General features: G+C 39.9%; 2 protein-coding genes across 2 annotated transcripts; one reads left to right on the top strand and one right to left on the bottom strand.

The window, feature by feature from the left end:
• Positions 1–724: 724 nt before the first annotated feature.
• Positions 725–2,859, bottom strand: med29 (mediator complex subunit 29). The gene is made up of 4 exons (XM_085379890.1): positions 2,615–2,859; positions 1,838–1,896; positions 1,648–1,738; positions 725–1,247 (listed from the first exon to the last, which is right to left on the bottom strand). The coding sequence occupies exons 1-4, from the start codon at positions 2,834–2,836 to the stop codon at positions 1,020–1,022; spliced, it is 600 nt and encodes a 199-aa protein (XP_085236016.1). The 5' UTR covers positions 2,837–2,859; the 3' UTR covers positions 725–1,019.
• Positions 2,860–3,724: 865 nt separating this feature from the next.
• Positions 3,725–17,976, top strand: ppp2r1bb (protein phosphatase 2, regulatory subunit A, beta b). The gene is made up of 15 exons (XM_085379490.1): positions 3,725–3,884; positions 4,490–4,580; positions 4,699–4,799; positions 5,555–5,787; positions 5,929–6,076; positions 6,212–6,367; positions 7,674–7,788; positions 7,888–7,958; positions 9,474–9,608; positions 10,938–11,111; positions 11,286–11,346; positions 15,189–15,343; positions 15,935–16,077; positions 16,205–16,296; positions 16,404–17,976. The coding sequence occupies exons 1-15, from the start codon at positions 3,807–3,809 to the stop codon at positions 16,418–16,420; spliced, it is 1,770 nt and encodes a 589-aa protein (XP_085235616.1). The 5' UTR covers positions 3,725–3,806; the 3' UTR covers positions 16,421–17,976.
• Positions 17,977–22,063: the final 4,087 nt, after the last annotated feature.

The following is a 22,063-nucleotide window of genomic DNA, read 5'->3' as shown; positions in this document are numbered from 1 at the left end:
GTTTCTATATCAGACTGCATACATCCCAGAGCTTCAGATACAATTGGAAGAAGCTGCAGAAACCTGACATGTTATCAAAGTCCTCATTCACCCTCTGAATACACAGCACAAGGGCCAAAAGAGCATGATGGTATGTAAATATAGAGTGCTGTGCAAAAGTCTTGAAACACCTTTCATTTCATTATATTTTGCTTCTAATGGCTCAGACCTTTACTCTGTAGCTCTGTACATTGGCTGCTTTTTCAGTCATTTTCAGTCCAGTCCTTATGCCTGAACCGTTGTTTTAGAAGTGCTTTTTTGTTAAGCCACTTAATACTGACTTATTCAAGCATAAAGGCACCATATTCAAGGGATGAACCATGTTTGAGCCTTCACAGACAAATGAGCAAAACAATTTTAAATATTATTTTTAGACACTCATTTGCAGCCTGTCATAAAAACACAATTTATTCACATTTCTTTAGCTGAATTTATTGAAAAATCCCAACAATAACCTATGTTGACATTAAATACTATTTTTTTCACCAACAAGGTGATTCCCAAAGATATATTAGCAGAAAACTTGCATATTTCTACATTGGGTCCAGCTTGTCCTTCAAAACATTAGGAAACTGGATAAGTGAGAGACAAAAGAAGAAGTGACAAGCTTAAAAAAGCTAATTGCAGCAGAGGAACGGTATCTGAAAGTCACATCCTTAAGAAACATGAAAAATTTCAGCAAACATACCGGTAAGTAGAAAGATTTTATTAGCGAATACAAACGTGTTATAAAAGACTTCACCTGCGCTTCTGCCGCCACCTGCTGGTCATCTTCCAACATAACGTCTGTCAGAATTATTTACAAAGTGGTGGCAAAAACACAACTTCACGCTCCACCAAATATACATGACCTTTTGACCTGCTGACATAAATCATCATCATGGCCAATGTAGCATGAAAGTGAGAAGTAAATATTTTACAATTCTGTCACCTTTTACAAAACACCTGGTGCATAAAGAGCTGTAACCATCAGTCCAAATCTATATGATTCCTTGAGGCTGTCCCTTTCCTGCAATCTTCTTAGAACACTCCAGCAAAGCGTTGTGGATATCTTTGGCACAGGAGATCTGAGATTTGATCATGCCAAGGTACTGGGCATATGACATGGACTCTGTCTGGACGGTGTCTGGCTTGGTGGCTGTTGGGACCAGGTTGGGTGAGTGTTTGGCACTGTCGATGCTCTGTGAGAGGCACTCATATGCTAGTCGCTGCACAGAGAAGAAGAAAAAATTCAGTTTGTGGAGGAAATCTTAAGTGTAGATACAGTGCAGTGGTCCCTCGTTTATCGCGGGAGTTACATTCTAAAAGGTCTTTTAGATTTGACTGATAACTTCTTTAATTTTAATGCTTTTTTTAATAGTCAGTCTTGAGTTAAGTTCTTTTTCATCTGTTTAAGTCATTAAAACATATCACAATGAGATTGGTTTACACCCAATTTAAATATTTGTAATGTTTTGTGAGAAAAAAGGTTTACAGTCATATTTAGTTTTTAGGGTACAGTTATGATCTCTTACAGAAATGACAAAACACTCACAAAAATCAACACATAAATGTGTCTGGATGTCTGTTTTTACTCCATGATGGATTATTTGTTTGTTTGAATCTTACCAAACATAGCTCAAGTTGATCGCAAAGGGCATAAAACTCCTCCAGGCTTTTGTCAAAGCGCTGAAGTGTCACTGAAGTGTCACTGGTTTTTCTAAAACAAAAGGAAAAAAAAGACAGACATAGAAATAAATCAGAAGGCTGCTTGACAGAGACATACAGATCAGAGGTTGCCACAAACGACGCTACTTACATGCCGTTGTCAATTGTCGTGTTATATGCCAAATTCAGGGAGGCGATTCTCATTACATTCTGCATTGGAAAGAAGTAAAGTAAATTTTATTCACACTCTACACCTTCACAGTATGTTTCAGATCAATATTGAGCCAGGCGAAGAATTCCTTCCTAAGTGTCTACAACAGATTTTGGATAATAGTGAATTAGTGACTAATGATCCATATTAATGTTTCAAAGCACAGGAAGATAGTATATTTTTAGGTTTTACATGACTGTCAAAACGATTTAAATATATTTCATTCAAAGGAAAATGTCAAGATAATTCCAGAACTGATTGGCTGTTTAACTACACATTTACACAGGACTTTACAGGACCCGGCCAAATATGTTGGGAGGCAGGCAGTTCCCATGGTAATGTGAAAGTCCCCTTTGACCTCCGTCATAAGAGTCCAATAAAAATAATAAAAATACACATCAATTGGGGTGGGATGTACAGTTTCACGGTTTCCATATTCACTAAAATCACAGTTTAATTGAAGTAGAACCACACTGGTGGATCTAAAATCCACCTCAATAGATCGGGATTAACGTCATTGTACAAAAATTTGAAGCACCTGTGCAACAGTATCGAATTATAAAATATATTTTTATGTTTACTGGGAAACTTTCGGGAAAGGTATCAAATTTCAGGCTAAAATAATTAAATTTGTTTTGTTTTTTACTGCTGTTAAATGTCAAAACGAACAGTATGTGAGGGTTAGCATCTTCAGCCAGCTACATGCGCAGCACTTACCTGTAAACTCTCCTTTAGCTGCGGTATAAGCATCTTAAATCTCTGAACTGGGTCAAAGTCTTGCTGTTGACTCAGTTGCTGTTGTTGTTGCTGCTGCTGTTGTTGTTGTTGTTGCTGCTGCTGTTGTTGTTGCTGCTGCTGTTGTTGCTGCATTGAAGCAGACTGTTGTTGTAATCCGGCCTGAGACATCGACCCTCCTGGTTGCGGCTGCTGAGACGCCATCTTGTTCTGCTGTGACTAGAATATCCGGGAAAATATCCGGTTCTATAATTTTCAAAATAAAAGTAATTCTTAAGAGGGTCACTGAAGGAAGAGGGAAGGGACGGGTATAAAATAAATTTAAAAAACAACAAAACACTCCTCAAAATCTTCTATGTTAAACCTTATATTATACATTTTAATTGGATTAAGCAACAAACAAATGCTGATTTTAGCACAGAGTCACCACATTATAAACTTCCAGACTTTGAAGAGACCTTGTAATGAAATGGGTCCATTCAGAAGAAAATAACAGACTCGTTTAGGTTAGGTGATAGCTTTTGTGTGTCAATTTGCCACTTTAATGTAAAAAATTTGTTGTCCCTTAGTTTTTTTCTACCTTCTGTGGCCCTAATACTCTTTTGTACAGTCTTGATTATTTTGAACTACATGTACAACCTTATTCATTCCCAGAGATACTGTTTTTATTAATTGTAATAATACTTTAGTTTGTTTTCCGTGGTTCTTTTTCATTTACATAAAAATAAAATTTTTATTTTGCGATATTTAATGTATTTTCTGTACCAGTGATTGTATGAATGACTTTAAAAAAAATTACAGGCTTTGCAAAGCAGGAACAGATAAGGAATTCCTCAGAGATTCATGGATGTAATGATGAGAGATGCTGAGGATAGGGTGATATGGAGGCAGGTGATCCGCCTCCTAAATAAGCAGTTTAAAGAAGAAGAAAGAGGTCTTTAAGGGGAAGAAAGAGAGACTGATTGAGCTAAAAAATAAACAAAACCCTAGTTTATTGTAATATTCTCCAGTCCAGTAGGTGGCAATAAAACACATCTAGGCTGGTTTGAAAGTCGCCAAAGGTAGAAGAAGAAGCAAGCTCCGAGAAGGGGAGGGCCCTGCAGCTGCTGCTTTCTGGCAGAAACCCCGTAGTGTAGCACCGCAGCGCCATTCGGTAACTGCAACAGTATCCAAAATGGCAGGAGCTGATGGAGACGATTCTCTTTATCCTATCGCCGTTCTCATTGATGAACTGCGAAATGAGGACGTTCAGGTAGGAACCCTGATTTTAATATTATTGTTTTTTTTATATTAAAGATCAAAGCGTTTGGCATAATTTCTTAGTCGTCAGATTGTTAGCTAGCTATCTAGCAAATATGCTAAGTAACGTTCTCGGTCTGGGCCTATCAGGAATTTTCTGCCGGGCCCACCCTACCCGGCTAGTCTAGTTTGTTGTCGACAGTAATATACCGCTCTTTGAGTTGGTTTTTACGCAGATGTACATTTTAATATATTATCACGAAGATTGACAAACTAGGTCATTCATTTAGCTGCTAGCTAATGTCTAGCCAAGCTAGCCGAATGAGCGTTCAACTAAGGAATCACAACAGCGGGGCGTTTGAGGCCGCAGTGGGTATAGATCACGGCTGATCACGCAATTTATTCCTATCAGTCAGTGGAAAGCTTTGCCTTCTAGCAAGCAATTTGAAACGCTGGGTCGCTTTAGTTAGCAACTTGTGACGCAATTTTAAACCAGATGATAACACTAATACGCGTTCTTGGGTTAACAGTATGAATTATAGGGTTGTATTTATTTATTTATTTTGTTATTGGCTCAGGGTTTCTGAATCCATCACTAATTTTCCATTTTTCTTCCAGTTGCGTCTGAACAGCATCAAGAAGCTGTCCACTATTGCGCTGGCCCTGGGTGTAGAGAGGACCCGAACTGAACTCCTCCCTTTCCTCACAGGTAATAAAAGCAGTTTTATATTAAAGCGCTGAATGTGTTGCACTTAAAACTGGGCCTTGTAGTTGCTGAGGCTGCCAGTAATCCACATGTAGATTTACAGTCCTTCTCTCACCCTCAGACACCATCTATGATGAAGATGAGGTGCTTTTGGCATTGGCTGAACAGCTTGGCAATTTCACTATGCTGGTGGGAGGTCCAGAGTATGTCCACTGTCTTCTGGTAAGTCTACAAGCTTCAGATTTTTTTTGTAAACACATGCTTGCAAGGAGATGCATTCCCCATTATATTAAATCTGTATTGACATTTCCTTAGAATTAGCTAGTTTATGTAAAAGTCAATTTACTACACATGAACTTTGCATCAACGTATTTTTCAAGAGTGGGCCAAATGCTAATGTTAAAGTCAGGTTATATTAGGTTGCACTAAGACACAAAGGGTAGTATCTAAACACATCTTAACCCACACATAGTTCATTTACTGGATTTAGACTAGTAATAACAAACTGTTGACACAATTACATCAGTCCCTCAGCTCAACAGTTTCACCATAGGACTGACCTGTGGACTTAGGATCAAAGATGATCATGTTTGTGACGACAAAAATAAAAGTAATCGACTGACATTTCAGCTCTTAAGATTTGATGATTTTCCTAACTTTTCTTTGTTTGTTGTAAAGAGATTTTTAAATTTGGAATTAGCAGTACATCATATTCTATACAATTGTTTTATCACAACCATGTATAAATTTTCAGTTTGTTGAAAGGTACATTTTCTAAATTCAGACTGTAAGCAATCCTATGCAGCCAGTCATTTGTTAGTATTTATGTAGCATCTAGAGATTCATTGTGAGTAACCCCTTAATGCCTATTGTATCATATTTGCTATATAGAGTTTTTGTGAGATGTTTATTTGTGATGCTTTTCCATCATCAGTGTGGATTAAGTTGATCTCCACTTATTTCTTCTTGATGTTTAGCCTCCTCTGGAGAGCCTAGCTACAGTGGAAGAGACAGTAGTCAGAGACAAAGCTGTGGAGTCCCTGCGAAAGATCTCTCAGGAGCACTCTCCAGTTGACCTGGAGGTCCACTTTGAGCCTTTGGTGAAGCGGTTGGCCAGTGGTGACTGGTTCACTTCTCGCACATCTGCCTGTGGCCTCTTTAGCGTCTGTTATCCTCGTGTTTCCAGCACCGTCAAGGCTGAGATTCGCCAGTAAGTGGCTTCTTGAAAAGTGGAGAGATTTTTAAATTCCTCCAAATCCTTTTTTCTTAACTTATTTGCTTGTAATGAGTCACTTGGTGGTTGTTTTAGTCTTCTAACAAGGTTTCATTTGATGTTTGTTGTTATTTCTAGGCATTTTCGCACCTTGTGCTCAGATGACACTCCTATGGTGCGTCGTGCTGCAGCATCCAAACTGGGGGAATTTGCCAAAGTCTTGGAGCTGGAGTATGTAAAAAGTGACATAATTTCCCTTTTCACTGCCCTGGCCTCTGATGAGCAGGTATGAACATCCATCCAAAAAAAAAAAAAAAAAAAAAAAAAAATCCATTGAACTGCAGTGTTCTTATTTTGGGTAGTCAATTCTTGGTGTCGTTGCCTGTTGGGAGGCCAAACTGATCCCATCTTTCTTCATCAGGACTCAGTGCGGCTGCTTGCAGTGGAGGCTTGTGTCAGTATTGCCACTCTGCTGCCTCAGGAGGATCTGGAGACCCTGGTGATGCCAACCCTACGTCAGGCTGCAGAAGATAAGTCCTGGAGGGTCCGTTACATGGTTGCTGACAAGTTCTCTGAGGTAAACTGAAAAACAACTTCTTTGATTTAAATGTAGAATTAACATTTTGGAAATTCTGTTTAAAACCAACTTTAAATAGGGTACTTTTTTGATATAGAGTAATTCTGAAGCGGAGTTGACTGTTTTTCTTTTACTGGATATAAAACCAACAACAGTAAAAGGTTCATACATTTCAATGTTAATCTGCTGTATTTCTTTGATACTTGTTAGTAATCTTAGTTTAGACACATGTAGTGCTTTCAAAGAAGTGTTTGACATCACATCATTAAATAAACCACCCCTGTCCAAACATTTGTGCTGCATATTTACTGAGCAAAGGTGTCATTGGAATAATAATGATTAACAAACCCAACATCCTCAAACAAGTAGCTGAGATTAAATCTTAACTTCCTGTTAAAACTTTCAGAAAAAATACTAAGAGCAAAAACAGAATGGAGAGATTTAAAGGTGGCTCTCTTAGACTTGAGCTGAATTAAAGTTCTTTGTTGCCATGCTGCTGTGGGCACAACTAATCACATGCATTCAGCTAGGTCATTGAGCCATTTTTGATCAAAAGAATCTATGCAGCTGCAAAACTCGATTGAGCTTTATTATGAAGGTGACACAAGTTTAAATAAGCCCACAAACATTACTAGTAGGTAATTAAAATCTTTTACCAGTGGGCTTTAATTAAGATTTGTAATATTTGGAGCTTAGCTTTGCATTTTCATTACAATAACACCATGTTTTTGATGTGTTTAGTAAGTTCTAGAGCAAATAAAAAACATGTGTTTTTATTGGCAATAAAACAGTTGTGATATAAGGAAAAATGCATAGTAAATATTTATTAGCTTGAACAGCCCTATTTCAGAGGCTATTTTGAGTTTTACCTGTCAGATTATAAGTAGCAGCAGAAAAGATTTAAGTATTGTACATTTTAAAAAGTCAGTTTCCAGTTAAGCCGAAGATTTAGCAAGACTGCAGCTTTGACATGCATCCATGCAATACACGGCTATACAGGGTCAGCAAAATTAAGAGGATAAGGTGCCAGGTGATAGACCCAGGCCATGGCACGTACATTAAAAAAATCTGTTTTATACATAGAAATCGTAAAGTTTATTTCCATCCTAATATTCATTGAAACCTCTTAACTATCAGTGTTGAGAATTTTGAGTCAGGTTGTTTGCTCATAATATCACAATGTGAACTTTTAGCCACATTAAAACCTCCCAGTATCTTCCAGTGACCTTTTTACTGGAAGACACTGGGAATTGTGTCACATGCTTACTTAGTAAATGGAGATTAATTGATTTCTGTCTGAATGTAGCTCCAGAAAGCAGTGGGCCCAGAGATCACAAAGAACGACCTGGTCCCAGCTTTCCAGAATCTTCTGAAGGACTGTGAAGCTGAGGTCCGTGCGGCTGCAGCCAACAAAGTCAAAGGTAGGAGATTTTCTTGAAATGAATCGCACTGGCCGAACTTGATTCAGCCTCTTGACCACTGCTTTCTATATTTTGATGATGTATTTTTCCCTTTGTCAGAATTCTGCGAGAACCTTCCAGAGGACAATCGTGAGCAGATCATCATGACTCACATCTTGCCTTGCGTCAAGGTAAAAATAAATAAACTTTTCTGTCAGCTGCAGTGTGATATTTCTTGTCAGTAAGACAAAAGTTTTGTGTTCACTGGTAAAGCAAGAAAAACAAATAAAAGCTTATATTTTTATTGTTCCTTTAAAGCACTTTTGAATGCATATGTGTTTATTTATTTTGGTGGTGGTGGTGGTGGTGGGGGGGGGGGTTGACCAATGCCATTGCTGACAGATTTTAAAGTGTGGATAATCCTTGAATCTTAGTTGTCTCCTGTGGAGGGAGGGGAAAAGGAGACTATTTTGTATAAAGTGTTCACTGAGCAGACATATTTGGTTGGTGACCCTTAGTCTGCCATCACCTTCACAAAAAGTAAAATGTTTGTTTGTGTAAACCTAAGAATTTTGAATAAGAGCACCGGGCTGTTTTTGCAGGGAAGATCCATTTCTCAGACAAAGACATAGTTAACAGTTAATCCGTAGCCTGTAAGAATAGCAGGAGAATCTAATTATGAGCTCTGCATCTTATAATGTAGTGTTTGGGGCAGATAATGGTTACACTGTCATGAAGTCATGATGTTGAAAAGGTGGCATCCATATCTCTTATATTCTAGAGAATATAAGAGATTGAGAAAAATTAATCTAGTAATAAATAATTCAGGTTTTTCTCATTTATCGCACTTTTTTAAAACCATGTTATCATTTATTTATTTAGTCTGTTTGGAAGCAAATCTCTGAATTCCTTTAAATTGATGTCAAGGCCTGTTTTGTGGTTATGTTTTATAGACTATACATGCCAGTGTTGTTCAAGTTTTAAGCAGCAGGTGGCACTATTGTGTTGTAACGAACTATAGTGTCAGTAAGGGTAGTGGAAATACAGGTAGCCTCACAGTGGAATTCCTGGAACTGTACTTTTTTTTTTTTTTTTTTTTGGTGTGTGTTTGAAAGAGAGCAAGCTGCATGACTGTCATAAGAAGTCTGTGTTTGTCCTGTAAACATACATACAGCAGTGGGAAAAGCCATCCAGGTAGCAACAAACACACTTCCCTGGAAAAATGTAATAAACGTCATAGCACGGGCACTTGGCACACACATACCATCACTCCCACTGCAGAGTTGATTTAATTGGTAGATTGAAATGCCTGGTGTGCTGATATATGTTCTGGGAAGGGAAAATAATTTTTCAAAGGTTTTATAGTTCATTAGAGGCTTCCATGTAATACTGGTTTGAAAACACAAGTAAACATGAGCATTTAGATAACAAGCGATTTCTTTGCTTGTTTATGTACACCCATTTCTGTTTCTGTCTACATCACATTTTAAGTTTCCACGCACAGTTGTTAGATGCAATGACTGTAATCCTCACTAGTATTAAGTTCACTTTACCATGTATTTACACACAGGTCGATTATAGGCTCCTTGTGTGCTGCGTTGCAAATATGAGCCATTGCAGTGGTCTTGATGTTTATTTACATACTTTGTGTTAACTATTTGTTTGGGCTGATCTCTCTGTCTCCTGTGTTTCCCGTCCTCCATTAGGAACTTGTTTCAGACACCAACCAGCATGTGAAATCGGCTCTGGCCTCAGTCATTATGGGACTTTCAACCATCCTGGGCAAGGACAACACAATAGAGCACTTACTGCCTCTATTTCTGGCTCAGCTCAAGGACGAGGTAAAGGAAATGCAGATTTTTAATTGTGGTTTCTTTATATTAGACAGCTGGCTTTGGAAATCCACAAGGCACAGTTGTAGTTTGGTACCACTGTAAACAAAAGCTGCTTACAAGGCAGCCCAATTTGACCAAGTTCTTTGGCCTTCTTTGATCAGCATGTCTTAGACAGCAAAGCCACTTAGCTGCAGCCACCAGATGTACCTGGCTGCCACCTGGCTGGGTAGGAGGATGATTCATGCAGTTGGCAGCCTAACTGAGACCTTACAATTGGAAGACTGATTGGCTGCTGTCTTGAGGAAAGCATAATTAAGTCAGACACAGCTTAGCCAAATGGGTTACTGCTTGATGCATTCTGATTGTATTTTCAGTAATAAGGAATAATTGTGGATATTTGCTGATTAAAGGAGGTAGGGTTGTGTGTCTAACATCAGAGTTATTTTTGCAACTGTCAGTATTACTTTTGTAATCATTTTTCAAAGAAGCTGCTGCAAGAATCAAATTGTAGAGCAGTCCTGATTCTGTGTTAGGTTAATGTGTTTTAGCTCCTGAATATTGATTTACATTGTTCCTCTAAGTGTGTTAGGTTCATGTTGAAGAATAGCTCACTCACATCTTCCCACATTAATACATAGTCCCATTACATTAGTGAATATTGATATCAGTTTGGCAGGTCGGCGACAAACGTGTATCAGTGTTTTGGACGGCTTATGCTTTAAGTTCCTCAACTCTCTTCCTCTAGTCCTATTTAAAGACGGCCCATTTTCCTCACGGCACAAACACAAGACTAAGTGACTAATTAGATTAATGTCTAAACTGACAGCTTTGACTTGCAAATTTCAAATCAAAGTACATTTATCTGAGGAAAGGGAGACACTGTACAGATTTCAGATAGTTTCTGTGACTTGTTCAGCTACTGCTCTGTCTCAGCTTAAGTTAGTGTGACTGAATGTGTCAAATCATTCTTCAATTTGTGGTTTCTGGAGTTTAAAGTATGTTGATTTAAAAAGTTTAGCTGTGTACTTTTGCTGTTCCAGTTAATATCCTGTTCAAAGCTGAACAAACGCAAGCCCTAATTTCAGGCTCTTTATAATAAACATTGGTTCCGATTTGTAAGACATAACCTCTTGGCAGTCTGGTCTTTTTTGATGGGGTTAGCATAGTTGGATACATAATATGTGATTGGTCTTTTTTTCTTCTTCTTCTGAAGTGTAAAATATGTAGGTTAAGAAGTTTTACATTTTCGATTATATCGGGTTTGAAATGAATCAGAATTTGATGACAGTAGGCTGGCATGACCTTAACCTATCTCTCGTAATTCGTCTGTTTTAGTGCCCTGAGGTGCGTCTGAACATCATCTCCAACCTTGACTGTGTGAACGAGGTGATTGGCATACGACAGCTCTCTCAGTCACTGCTGCCGGCCATTGTGGAGTTGGCAGAAGATGCAAAGTGGAGGGTTCGCCTTGCCATCATAGAGTACATGCCCTTGCTGGCAGGACAGCTGGTGAGTCGTGGAGTCTAGGAAAGACAGCTGCAAGCCATATAACATGTTTTAAATGTCATCCTTAATTAACACCATGTGTAAAAACACCAACATTAGCTAAAATGCTATCAGGCCCGATTTGACTGTAGATAACCAGGAAATTGTTGTGATTATATTTTATCCTTTTTCCTGCAGGGAGTCGAGTTCTTTGATGAGAAGCTCAATACCCTTTGTATGGCCTGGCTTATTGACCATGGTAAGGTGCTGTTATGGGTTTCAAAGTTTGTCAATTTGATGTACTATCATCGTCATAGGACAATACTTTATCTGTTTGGTCTTAAGGTGGAGCTGAGTATTTGACTGTTTGCATATTTGTTTGTTGGGGAGGTATTTGGTTTTCAATTTTGGGATTTGGATATTTGTTCATATTATTTACATGTAAATGCATACAGTCAGCTTTGGTGCCTGACACCCTTCTCACTCACAGCAGTGATCTTCACACTTCAGTTCACCTCATTGTTGCCAACTTGGCGAACTTATGAGACGCTGCTTAAACAGATGCTTAAATGGGCAGCTTTCTTTGCAACACCCCCTTTAGCCTATGAATACAAATCTTAGCCTGAAAATTGTCCTCGTTTTCTAGTTTTCGCTGCAGGAGGGTTGCACTTACTGTGGCAATGCCCCTAATTCTCTCGCCTCTTCCCAATGGCATTTTATTTACTTTGGCTGTCAGTGCTCGGTAGCACTCTGATACCTTCATCATACACTAGCTTTTTTTGTTTCGTTTTTTTAAACATAAGTAGGAACTGCTTATTCCTTTATGAATTTTCACCATTACATATCCACACAGTTGTATTTTGATTCTCTCTTTAATTTCTCTGACTGAACTTTGCACGCAGTTTAGAGAGGTCCTCTTACCAGTCTGATACTATTTTATGACCAGGTCAGAGAGACTGTTGGAGAGAAGAGACTAATAAGCTTAGAGGGTGGAAGTGAAGAAGTTTCAGGGTAAAGAAGGGGTGAGATGGAGGTGTTTTGTTTTATACATACCATTGGAGACTCTTCATCTGTAGCGTAGTACAGCTGTAATCAGCAAAGAACTAAATCATCTAGTACAATGGTGTTTGAGAAGTTGTCAGATCTTGTGTCACAATAGAACTGTATATGGACCCTCTCATTTCCATTTTGACACATGAAGGAGTCATCTACATTTGTGCAGATCTTGGGTGATCTCGAGTTGCTACGTTGTGTTAATCACAGCAGTTCTTCTATTGGTTTTTCTGCACAGTTAAGGGGCTCGTCTTTCATTGCATTCAGTCACGTAGCAAGTTTCAGTCAATTTAAGAAACGTTATCTTAACCCATCTTCTCCATTCACTCTGCTTTGAGGGAGTAGCTGCACACATTTTCAGTGAAACAGAAAACAAAGAAAAAGAGAATCTAGAACCTTGAGTGAAAACAGTTGTCGGCACAAAGACTTGCACTGACTGGAAATTGAAGCAAATACACATAAATGAGGTAAACGGGGTCCTGTTGGAAACTTCTAATAATTTTATCCTGATGGATAATTGTATACCGTTATTTCCAGTATATATTTTTTTAAACATGTCTTGTTGATGTATTTATCTCTCACTGTTATTGATTCACATTGTGTTTTATGTAACACACAGAAAGCCTGTAAAGAGAATTTCTCTGAAAATTTGCTCTCAGGAGAGCCTGCCCTCAGACCCTCCTAGCTCTAGCAGCATTTTACTCTGTCCACGCGATGCTGTCACCCTTCGCTGTTTGCATCCCCATAGAACAGTTCAGCCACTCTTTCATATTTTGTTACGTCAGTTAACCTTGTTTTTCTATACAACAGCCTGCAGTTCTAGCTTTGGATTTATACTGTTGTTAATGGACTTTAAAATCCCTGTTGGGTCACTGAGCGAGTCTGTGTGTGTTTATCTGTGCATGTTTGCCCTGGGGTCTTTCTCTTCCCGGTAGTTTTAAACGGTTCTGCGAAACAATCATCCTTATTCAAACGCTGAAAGAGCTGTTTATCCTTAGAACTTCACAACACACCCAACTGTATTTATAACCTAGAATATTTGTGGTATGCATTAAGTTTTCCCTGTGTATGTAGTGTTCTTTTGACATTGAGTTTTCCAATTAGAGAGAGACACGCTCTCTGTTGAGGACAAAGGGCCAGCTGGGTTACATCATTGGAATGCTGCTGGTGTGAGTTTCTCTATATGTGTGTGTGTGTGTGTGTGTGTGTGGGGCTAGGGTTAGGGCTGTGCCACACTTACGTAAGCCCTTCAGAGAAAGACGGGAGCACAGGAATCAGCCCAGAATCTTTCCCTCACTGGCTTAATTACAGAGAAAATTATTTGTGTATTTTCCTCTTCTTTTTTTGTCACACAGCATACAAATACCATTAGTCTAATTTCTAACAGTGAGTTCTTCTATTTGTCGCTTTATTGCTCTAAATTCTATTTGAGGTGAAAGCTGTAGCGTCATAATTGCTACAGCAAATAATGCTGATAAATAAAATCTGTAATTTTTGTTGAATGGATGTAGATACTGCATATATCCTAACAATGGGGTAAAATCAGGGGTAAAACAATAGATGGGACATTTTGTACTTTCATTACAGTAACTTTAAAACGTATGTCAGACTTCACTGATGGACACGCATGTAAACAAATCTTCATGGATATTGTGAGACATGAAGATTCTCTTCACAACCAGTGTAGGATAACCGTTGCCCAACAATGCAACTGCAGAAATGCTCTTGGGTGTATTTATAACAAGATTGGCAGCTGTATTTACATTTCCTGGCTACATACTTAAAATATGTAATGAGATGGATAAATCAAAAGAAGGCTCCTTCAGTAACAAAGATCTAAGTTGTCACAAAGAAGACAATGATCTGTATGTGTTGGCTGAGTAACCCTCTGGCCTTAAAAAGGATGACTGTCCAGATGAGATATAACCAAAAGAGAATTGATACAATTATAGTAAGTTAGTCATCACATAATAATGTGTTTTGAGGGCGTGTTTTTCTGGCTTGTGTGTGCGTGCAATTATCGCCCTGATTTTTATTGTCCAGCTCGAAGATGTTCGCAAGCAAACTGCTCTTGCTGTTCCCTTGACCAAATTGGTTCAGTATGATGAGTCTTGTTTGCCTCGGGGCTCTGCAGTTTATACCAGTGCCCAGAGAGAATTTCAGTCACCTTTTTAAGTCGGCCATCTCACACACCAATAGACGCACTCACTCCCACTGAAATCGGTACAACTGTGTGTATGGCATATTTTGTCACACTACATGGATGTTTATATATATATAACCTGAAGCGTGTGTTGACCCACACTCATTGTTGAACCTGAATGTGTCCTGTGTAAGCACAGGGCCACACTGTGATCCCAGCACAGCCGCTCTGTCTGTTAAAGAGGTGTAAAACAAGCAGTATGTTAGCAAAGTGTTGAGGCCATTACACACCTCACATGTGTGTTTTTGCAGAAAACTTGTCCTCCAGAAATGCGCTGTGGACAAAAATTAAGTTGACATCAAGAAGTGATGAGCTGGTCCTGATGTTTCTAAACAGGAAATGGAAGAAACTGAGATTCTGGGTTCATCCAGTTGTCACAAGAAAGAGGCAGCAGACAGAATGTCATGCTTTGCTCCAAGAGTTTTTTCGAGCTTCATTTGAAAATATTAATGCTGCAAACTATAAACTGCTGCATTAAGAATAGATGACTCAGAAAAGTGTTTTTTGAAGCATGGGTTTTATATATCTGCTGTGTAAAGGCCTTTAGACACTTGTTTGTAATAAAAAATAAATAAATAAAATAAATAAATAAAAAATAAGAGTTTGTCTTATTTCAGGACACGCAAACGAAATAGATATGAGGAGCAAAATTACTATAATGACAAGCAAGATTTTAAAATTGTGGATTGCAAACAGCAAGCAAAATGAAGAGTGTAATCTTGGAGGATTTTAGCAAGCAAAGCAGATTTGGAAAGAGCCCATCAAGCTCATTCACAGAGACCTGGAAAGGGAGACATGGCACACGCAGACCTTTCACACAGAATGCTGTTGTGTGTTTTTTCTAGTGTATGCCATCCGTGAGGCAGCGACCTGTAACCTAATGAAGCTCGTGGAGAAGTTTGGAGCAGAGTGGGCCCAGAACACCATCGTGCCCAAAGTGCTGGGTATGGCCAACGATCCCAATTACCTCCACAGGATGACCACTCTGTTCTGCATCAATGTGAGTCGACAGATCTTTATTCTATATGCACATGATGGCCTTTGGAGTTTGTTTGAGGGGCTTATTTTCTGTACTGATCCATCTAAAATGACTCTAGTCTCTCTAATAAAAAGCAGAGATTAGTTGTTTTTCTTATACTACCAGCTGTCGCCAAGTGCTTTCTCGAAGTGGATCGTTAGACCGTGAGGTGTCTGTTTTGTTGTGGCAGCTTTGCCTTCTGTTACAAAGCGCCTCAACATAACTTTTCTTTGGCACTCTTTTAATACCTGTTATGCCTTAAAGGTTTCAGACTCACAGTATTGAAGCTAGATTCAATAATGCAGATCCACTTTATTGCACTGCACATGGGAAAAGCCTAGTTTAGGAATTAAGGGTTTGTTTTATTAATATAAATGCAGTAACTTTAACAGAGCAAGCTAAGCTCTGGACTAAAATATGACCCAAGTATACTTATCTGGATCACCTACCTTCTTCACTTGAGGTAAACGAAGGCAGCAGTCACTATTAGGAAAGAAGTGTATGAGCTTCTTAAAAAATAAATCACTTACATGTAGATTTTGTCATCTTGGTAACTCCTGCATTCTGTCTCAGGCTTTGTCAAAGGCATGTGGCCAGGAGATCACCACTAAGCAGATGCTGCCTGTGGTCCTCAAGATGTCCAATGACCAAGTGGCCAACGTCCGCTTCAATGTGGCGAAATCCCTTCAGAAGATTGGCCCTATCCTCGACAGCAAGTATGTTGTCTGGAATTTGAGCACTCTGTGCTTTCTCTGCACAGTGGAGGGGGAAAACTGACTAAAGTCTGAAATCCAGAACGAGCTTTGAGTCTAATAAATGTCGTCCTCACTTTGTCCCTTGCAGTGCCCTTCAAACAGAAGTGAAGCCAGTGCTGGAGAAGCTGGCTTCAGACACAGACATGGATGTTAAATACTTTGCCCAGGAGGCCATTAGTGGTAAGCTTTCCTATCACTGGGTATTAAAACCATTTAACAGATTGAGTTATATTTGAAATATATTTAAAAATGACTAAAATTGCAATTATCTTCTCTTTCGTACACAGTTCTGGCGCTAGCATAACCGGCCAGCCCGACATGGGTTAACCAGATACCCACCTGAGTCAAGGCAACACTTTTACAAGATATTTATTGATGTTCAGGATCAACTGGTTAATGTATAGAGAAAGCTGTCAACAGTTTTATTTTTTGTTTCTTTTTCCCTATGTTTATTCCTTTTTTTTACTGTCCAATGGGTGTCCATGTCCAGGTATAGCGCACAGGCTTATTTGTTAACCTTTCGCTTTGCTGTAAATGGGTGCTTCTACAAAGGCAAAGTGTTGATGAAACTGAAATAAGTGGTGCATGCATGTGCTACTGTACTCGCTAGTCATTGCTAACCAGTACCCCCCTCACATTCCTCCCTTTTTACGCCCTTGGCCGCTGTTGTACTTGAGCTGCAGTCGTCACACCGTACCACGTCTCTGTTAGCTACCTAGGACTGTGCTAACTCTTTGTGCTGCAGCACTTTTTCTCCCAGTGTTAGATGAAAACTTTTAGCAGCAGATGGTGCAACAAGCTGTTAATTTTTTTTCCCTGAGCTTCATCTTGAAACAGCCCCCTTTTCCCAGAGATGCAGCTCTACAGAGAAGTAGAAATTGAAAGGTCTTTCAAGGTGTTATGAAATATGTTTTTTGTTTTTGTCACCAAATCAAACCCCTCGCCTCTGAAATCCTTCACAGAATTAGAATCTACAAGGTTTTAAAGAAATGATGTCCTGTGTAATTCCTCATCCACCAGACTGCTGTGCTCTGAGTTGGTCAGTAATGGAGAGGGGCCAGATCAGTTGTAAATTGTTGCTCATAACTGTCCCACATCCAGATTAGTAATTTTTGGTATGTGTGGAAAGATGGGACGTAATGTTCTGTAGTATATTGTCGGCATTACTCTTAATCTTTGTGCCAATGACTTTAGAAAGCAGCTGTGTTTTCTTTTAATATGCCGGTAAACCGGTTTCGTCTGCCATGTTGTGTAAAAAGACAGCATTGTTTTCTGGAAGCGACACTATTAGTCTTGACGGTAATGGGATCGTACAACTTAATTGACTACAGCTATGGGGGCTAGTGCACAACCACAGCAGTCCATGCGCTCTAGAGCCGATCAATTTTTTCCTTAAATCCATGCTTGGGTGCCCCCTCCCTCCTCCCCTCCCCACTGAACAGGAGGTTTAAAAGCCTTTCAATAAACGTTAAGGGCCATCACTTTTAATCGTTGCTTAAAAACCTCTACACAATGGAGAACAAGTGCATGCTTTGAAAGAAAGTGGGAAGGGGAGCAGGGAGCATGTGTACGTAAGGCTGCATAATGTTTTATTACGGGGTGGGAGCTGGGGTGGTTATGGGCGGATTGAATAAATGTATCGTCTGTGCTGATAAAAGGAACTTTTGTCTTTCCCTGAACTCCTTATGCCATTCCCTTCTCTCTTCTCCCCTCCCGCCTTCCTCATTTTGTTGTTGAATAAACCTTGATTGTTGATTGTCCTGTATCACGAAGACTGCGCTTTTATTTTTGTTTTGAATTCTCTTCTAAATTGGGATGCTGTACTACTGTATCTTGATCTGAATAAAGTAACACAGAGGAGCCAGTGTACCCTTCTTTTGTAACTTCGCAGTTAGGACATCAAGTCCTTTTTGTCAGTATAATTGGCCGCTTCAGGGTGAAGACAGGAATCATCCAATTAAAACAATTTGGAGAATAACAGACGAACCACTTTAAAATATTCTTGAAATATAAATTGTATTGACAACAAATCACAGGCCTGCTGTGGATGTTTAGCTTCTGGAAAAACCAGTAAAAGCTGTCTTTTGGGGGGTCTCTTTGTATTTACAAACCCCTGCTGGATGGATGGAACCATTCTTCCTAGAGATAGTCCTCATCTGGTGTTTTGATGATGGGAAAGAAGAGAGATGTCTACCACTTTGTTCTACAGTGTACTCCACTGGATGGAGGACCTGTGACTGAAGTCATAGCCATTGATCCCTTGTGCCATGTGCATAGGGGGTTGTGGAAAACTTCCACAACACTGGTTTCTCCCAAGAGGCAGTTTCCATCTGGATAGAAAGTATGGGGTGGGTAATGCAATATTATCCCATTACAGGGACACCAAACATGAATATTAAATAAATTAAGATAAGACATATGTTGTGCCACATATCTGTCTTATAAGACAGATGTTTGATTTTTGATGATTTGTAGTGGTTAATTGCTGTATTATCAGAAACAGATTGTAAGTTGCCAACATGACCCTATTCACTACAGACTAATTGACTGTTATGGCAGCTTTTAGGGTTTCTCTGCTTGACAATCTGATTTTGCAGCAAACTGAAGATAAGTAACTTACTAGATAGAGCTGATATTAAGTTTAACTTTTGAGAGCATAATATACATATATGTGTGTGTGTGTGTGTGTATACACACACACACATGTGTGTGTATATACACACACATATGTGTGTGTATATATACACACATATAGAGATATATATATATATGTATAGTCAAAGTAGACTTTGGTACTTCAGCATTGGTTTATAGGCTATGACTATGCCCATGGAAAGATTTCATAGAAAACAGCTGATCCACCCCCTTAAAAAAAACAAAAGGCAACATAATGGTGGCCTGCTTTGACAATTGGCGGGTCACTCATGATTTTGGCCGTATGAGAAGGGCATCAAAGTGCTACCATAATAATCAAGAATGACTTTCAGCTTTTCTGCTTGAAATTTCCCGATATAGTACTTGAAATGATTTCACCACTGAAAGAAGTCAGTGAGTCAGAATGCAATCAGTGAGAGAAAACAGCTGAAGTTTCTGGCGATGTGCACTGGATGAATTTGGAGGGTTTCTGGTCTTAAGTTCTGAGTCGAGTTGACGTATCGGTTAAATGTGCCTGAAGGAGTTGAAGTAATTGAAAGCAAGTGACGCATCAAAGGAAAAGAAAGAAAAAGCAGTGGCTCAAGGCTGGGACTTGCCCATTCTGATTTAACATGGCGTTAAAATCACTTGTGTCACTTTGGCTTAATGATTGAACCTGTTTTCTTGCAGTGAAGTTGAGTCTGATCACAGTTCTGTCCCCAAAGCGGGGTTCATGATCACATATTTCTGGTTAAAGGACAACGTCTAATTCCCCCCCCTCCAGCATTTATGACGAACACAGGCATTCTAACACACGGTCTCTTTGTCACTACAAGAAGATTGTGGATTTATGTATCTGTATATTTAAGTCTAATCAACAACTTGGAAAGTTTGTCACAAGCAGAAAGATCCAATTTTGTCCTTGTGATTTAAATGCTCTTTGTTCGATTTGGAAGGAGTGCTTCTCAGCCTGTCGACGTCTGCAGGAAAATGTGGCATTAATTTCACTAGCTCCTGGTCTCATATTTGCTCAGTTCTGACCTGGTAGGCAGCTGTTCAGAGATGAAAGCGATGGTCCTGCGGGCTGTTTTGGCCACGGGGAACCACGCAGAGCAGGGGCAGGGTCTGCAGCTGACACCTGCCCTCATCTCGACTACTGTGGAGAGGGAGACTGCAAAATAAGGGCTCGGTTTGGAAGTGGACATGCGCTGTAAGCAAGCGTATGAATAACATGCCACTTACTTGTTATGCATATGCTATGTGCAGCACATCCGAGATGCCCCAACGTTTCTGTTCATTCCAAATGAGGAGTCAGCAGAGAGCTTTGAGGCAATGAATCACATGGCAGGGATCTTTATGAGAATCCCAACCTTACTTTTTTTTTTTTAATCGCCTCAAATCTTCCATCAGCCCTCCTTGGAGCTGTGTGCTCTCCCTATCCTCCACCCAGCCCTAATTTCCGGAGCACATTATGCACACATACTGTAATGCACAGCCTGGTGTGGCTGCTGAGTGTCAGCACATTCTGCTACAGCAGGACCCACTCGAGAGCCATTGAGAATATAGCAGCTTAAAGGCAGGATGTGCTTTTCAAGAAATGGTGTGAAGTAGTAGGAGGAGAAGGAGGAGGCTTGATGGTAGATGGAACCTGTGAGACTGATAACAAGAGCCAAACCATACCTCAGACATGGCTTGACACATATGAAATAATGAAGGGTTGTTTTCTTTCTTTCTAAAATATCTGGTGATCTAGAAGCTTTGAAGCACATTTTTTTCCCCATTACAGCCAAAAATCTTCATTAAAAGACGATTACTTGAGGACAAGGGCTAATCCGCCCTCTAAATCCACTTGAGTTCATGAGGCAGTAATGAAACAGCAGCAACCTATTCCTATCTATTTAGATCCTGTTATTCGGGGGGATTTTCAGCAGCTAGAACCCCTGACAGAGCTGAGAGCCCTGACGTCAATGCAGCTGCCTCCCAGGACCATGTCATTTATAATGAAAGGAGTCAAGCAAAGCCCCCACACAGCACGGCTCACTCACACACACACACACACACACACACACACACACACACACACACACACACACACACACACGAGTGAGGTCAGACGCTCTCAGGGTGACAAATGACAAATATCAGTTGGGAGAAGAGGAACGTTGGCCCACTCATTTTTCTTTTTTTTCTTCCCTCCTCAAGTCACCTTGTCATCTCAGCGCTCCCTCCTCCTCCTCTTCTATTCTGTTGTCTTTTATCATGGGGTTTATAAGCTGTACAAACTTTTTTTTTCTCCCCCCCACACCCCGCCCTTAAATAATATCCAAGCACACACGAAGAACGCTCAAGCAAGTGTGTGGTTCACACTTGGCTCGGCTGTAACATCCAGCTCAGAGCCCCTGCAGGACCTGATTTTTCCAGGCACTACTGGGTCATGTGTGCTGGGATTTTCTGACTCTGTCCATCTGCTGGCTAGCATGTGATCAGTGTGCATTCAGTGGAGGAGGAAATGGGAGCGCTGCGTGACCTTCCTTCGAACAGGAGATCATTTCAGAGAAGAAAATCTTTGGCGGATGCCCTGCAGAGCTATAGCATTTACCTCAAACTCACTTACTGCAAAGCCTGCAGTGGGCTTTTAGAGGTTTTTATTAATACATTTATTTATTTTTTAGATGAATTACATTATGAAGAAAAGAAAATGCATCGCTTGTTACAGAAGTTTAGTTTCTCCTCTGCATTTGAGAAAGTATTTGTCTCTCTCTCTCTTTTTTGGTGCATCTCTAATCCTGAACAGTGCTGTGATCTCCTGCTCTAAAAGACGCAGTAGGATGTTGTCATCCACCCTCCTCCCGTTGTCATGACAACCATTGATGTCATTACAGTATACTTTGGCCTGATGAGTGAACAGGCTTCTGATATTGTAATATTTTACCGAGGGGAGGAAAAAAAAAGATTACACTGTCTGTTATTGTATCAGCCTTCTTTTCTCTGTCTGTCACAGGCAGCCTGCTGGAGGTCTCAGCAGCATTCCACTGTGCTGGTGAATACGTTCTATAAATACCCACGTTTGAATGGAAAATGGTGCCGTCTTTTAGGGAAATTTGCCGGCGAGGTTGCACTTTTCAAAGGCGAAATTAAAAGTGCATCAAAATAGCCCGGTGTTGTCATCTCCTGTAATGCAGAGCTCACAGACTAAACATGAGTTTGACTCAGCAGTACCAGCAGCATGTTGTGCACATGGTCTGATCCCAGGAAAAGAAGTGAGACCCTGGTTTCCATGAACAGATTGACCCCTGCCTTCCCCTCCCCCCTG

Source organism: Rhamphochromis longiceps, linkage group LG14 (assembly GCF_057381845.1).
Source record: "Rhamphochromis longiceps isolate RC_006_pf linkage group LG14, R_longiceps_female_GT1.1, whole genome shotgun sequence".
Taxonomy (NCBI): Eukaryota; Metazoa; Chordata; class Actinopteri; order Cichliformes; family Cichlidae; genus Rhamphochromis; species Rhamphochromis longiceps.
The sequence above is the reverse complement of the archived record's forward strand: the minus strand, read 5'-3'. Positions and strand labels throughout refer to the sequence as shown.

What these genes read in the sequence shown, in the direction of transcription:
- ppp2r1bb (XM_085379490.1), top strand. Translation starts at nt 3,807, where the DNA reads ATGGCAGGAGCTGATGGAGACGATTCTCTTTATCCTATCGCCGTTCTC. An exon ending in TGGCTCAGCTCAAGGACGAG is followed by an intron (nt 9,609 to 10,937) that starts GTAAAGGAAATG and finishes CGTCTGTTTTAG; the next exon opens with TGCCCTGAGGTGCGTCTGAA. An exon ending in GGCCTGGCTTATTGACCATG is followed by an intron (nt 11,347 to 15,188) that starts GTAAGGTGCTGT and finishes TGTTTTTTCTAG; the next exon opens with TGTATGCCATCCGTGAGGCA.
- med29 (XM_085379890.1), bottom strand. Translation starts at nt 2,836, where the DNA reads ATGGCGTCTCAGCAGCCGCAACCAGGAGGGTCGATGTCTCAGGCCGGA. An exon ending in ACGACAATTGACAACGGCAT is followed by an intron (nt 1,739 to 1,837) that starts GTAAGTAGCGTC and finishes CTTTTGTTTTAG; the next exon opens with AAAAACCAGTGACACTTCAG. An exon ending in ATCAACTTGAGCTATGTTTG is followed by an intron (nt 1,248 to 1,647) that starts GTAAGATTCAAA and finishes TTCTCTGTGCAG; the next exon opens with CGACTAGCATATGAGTGCCT.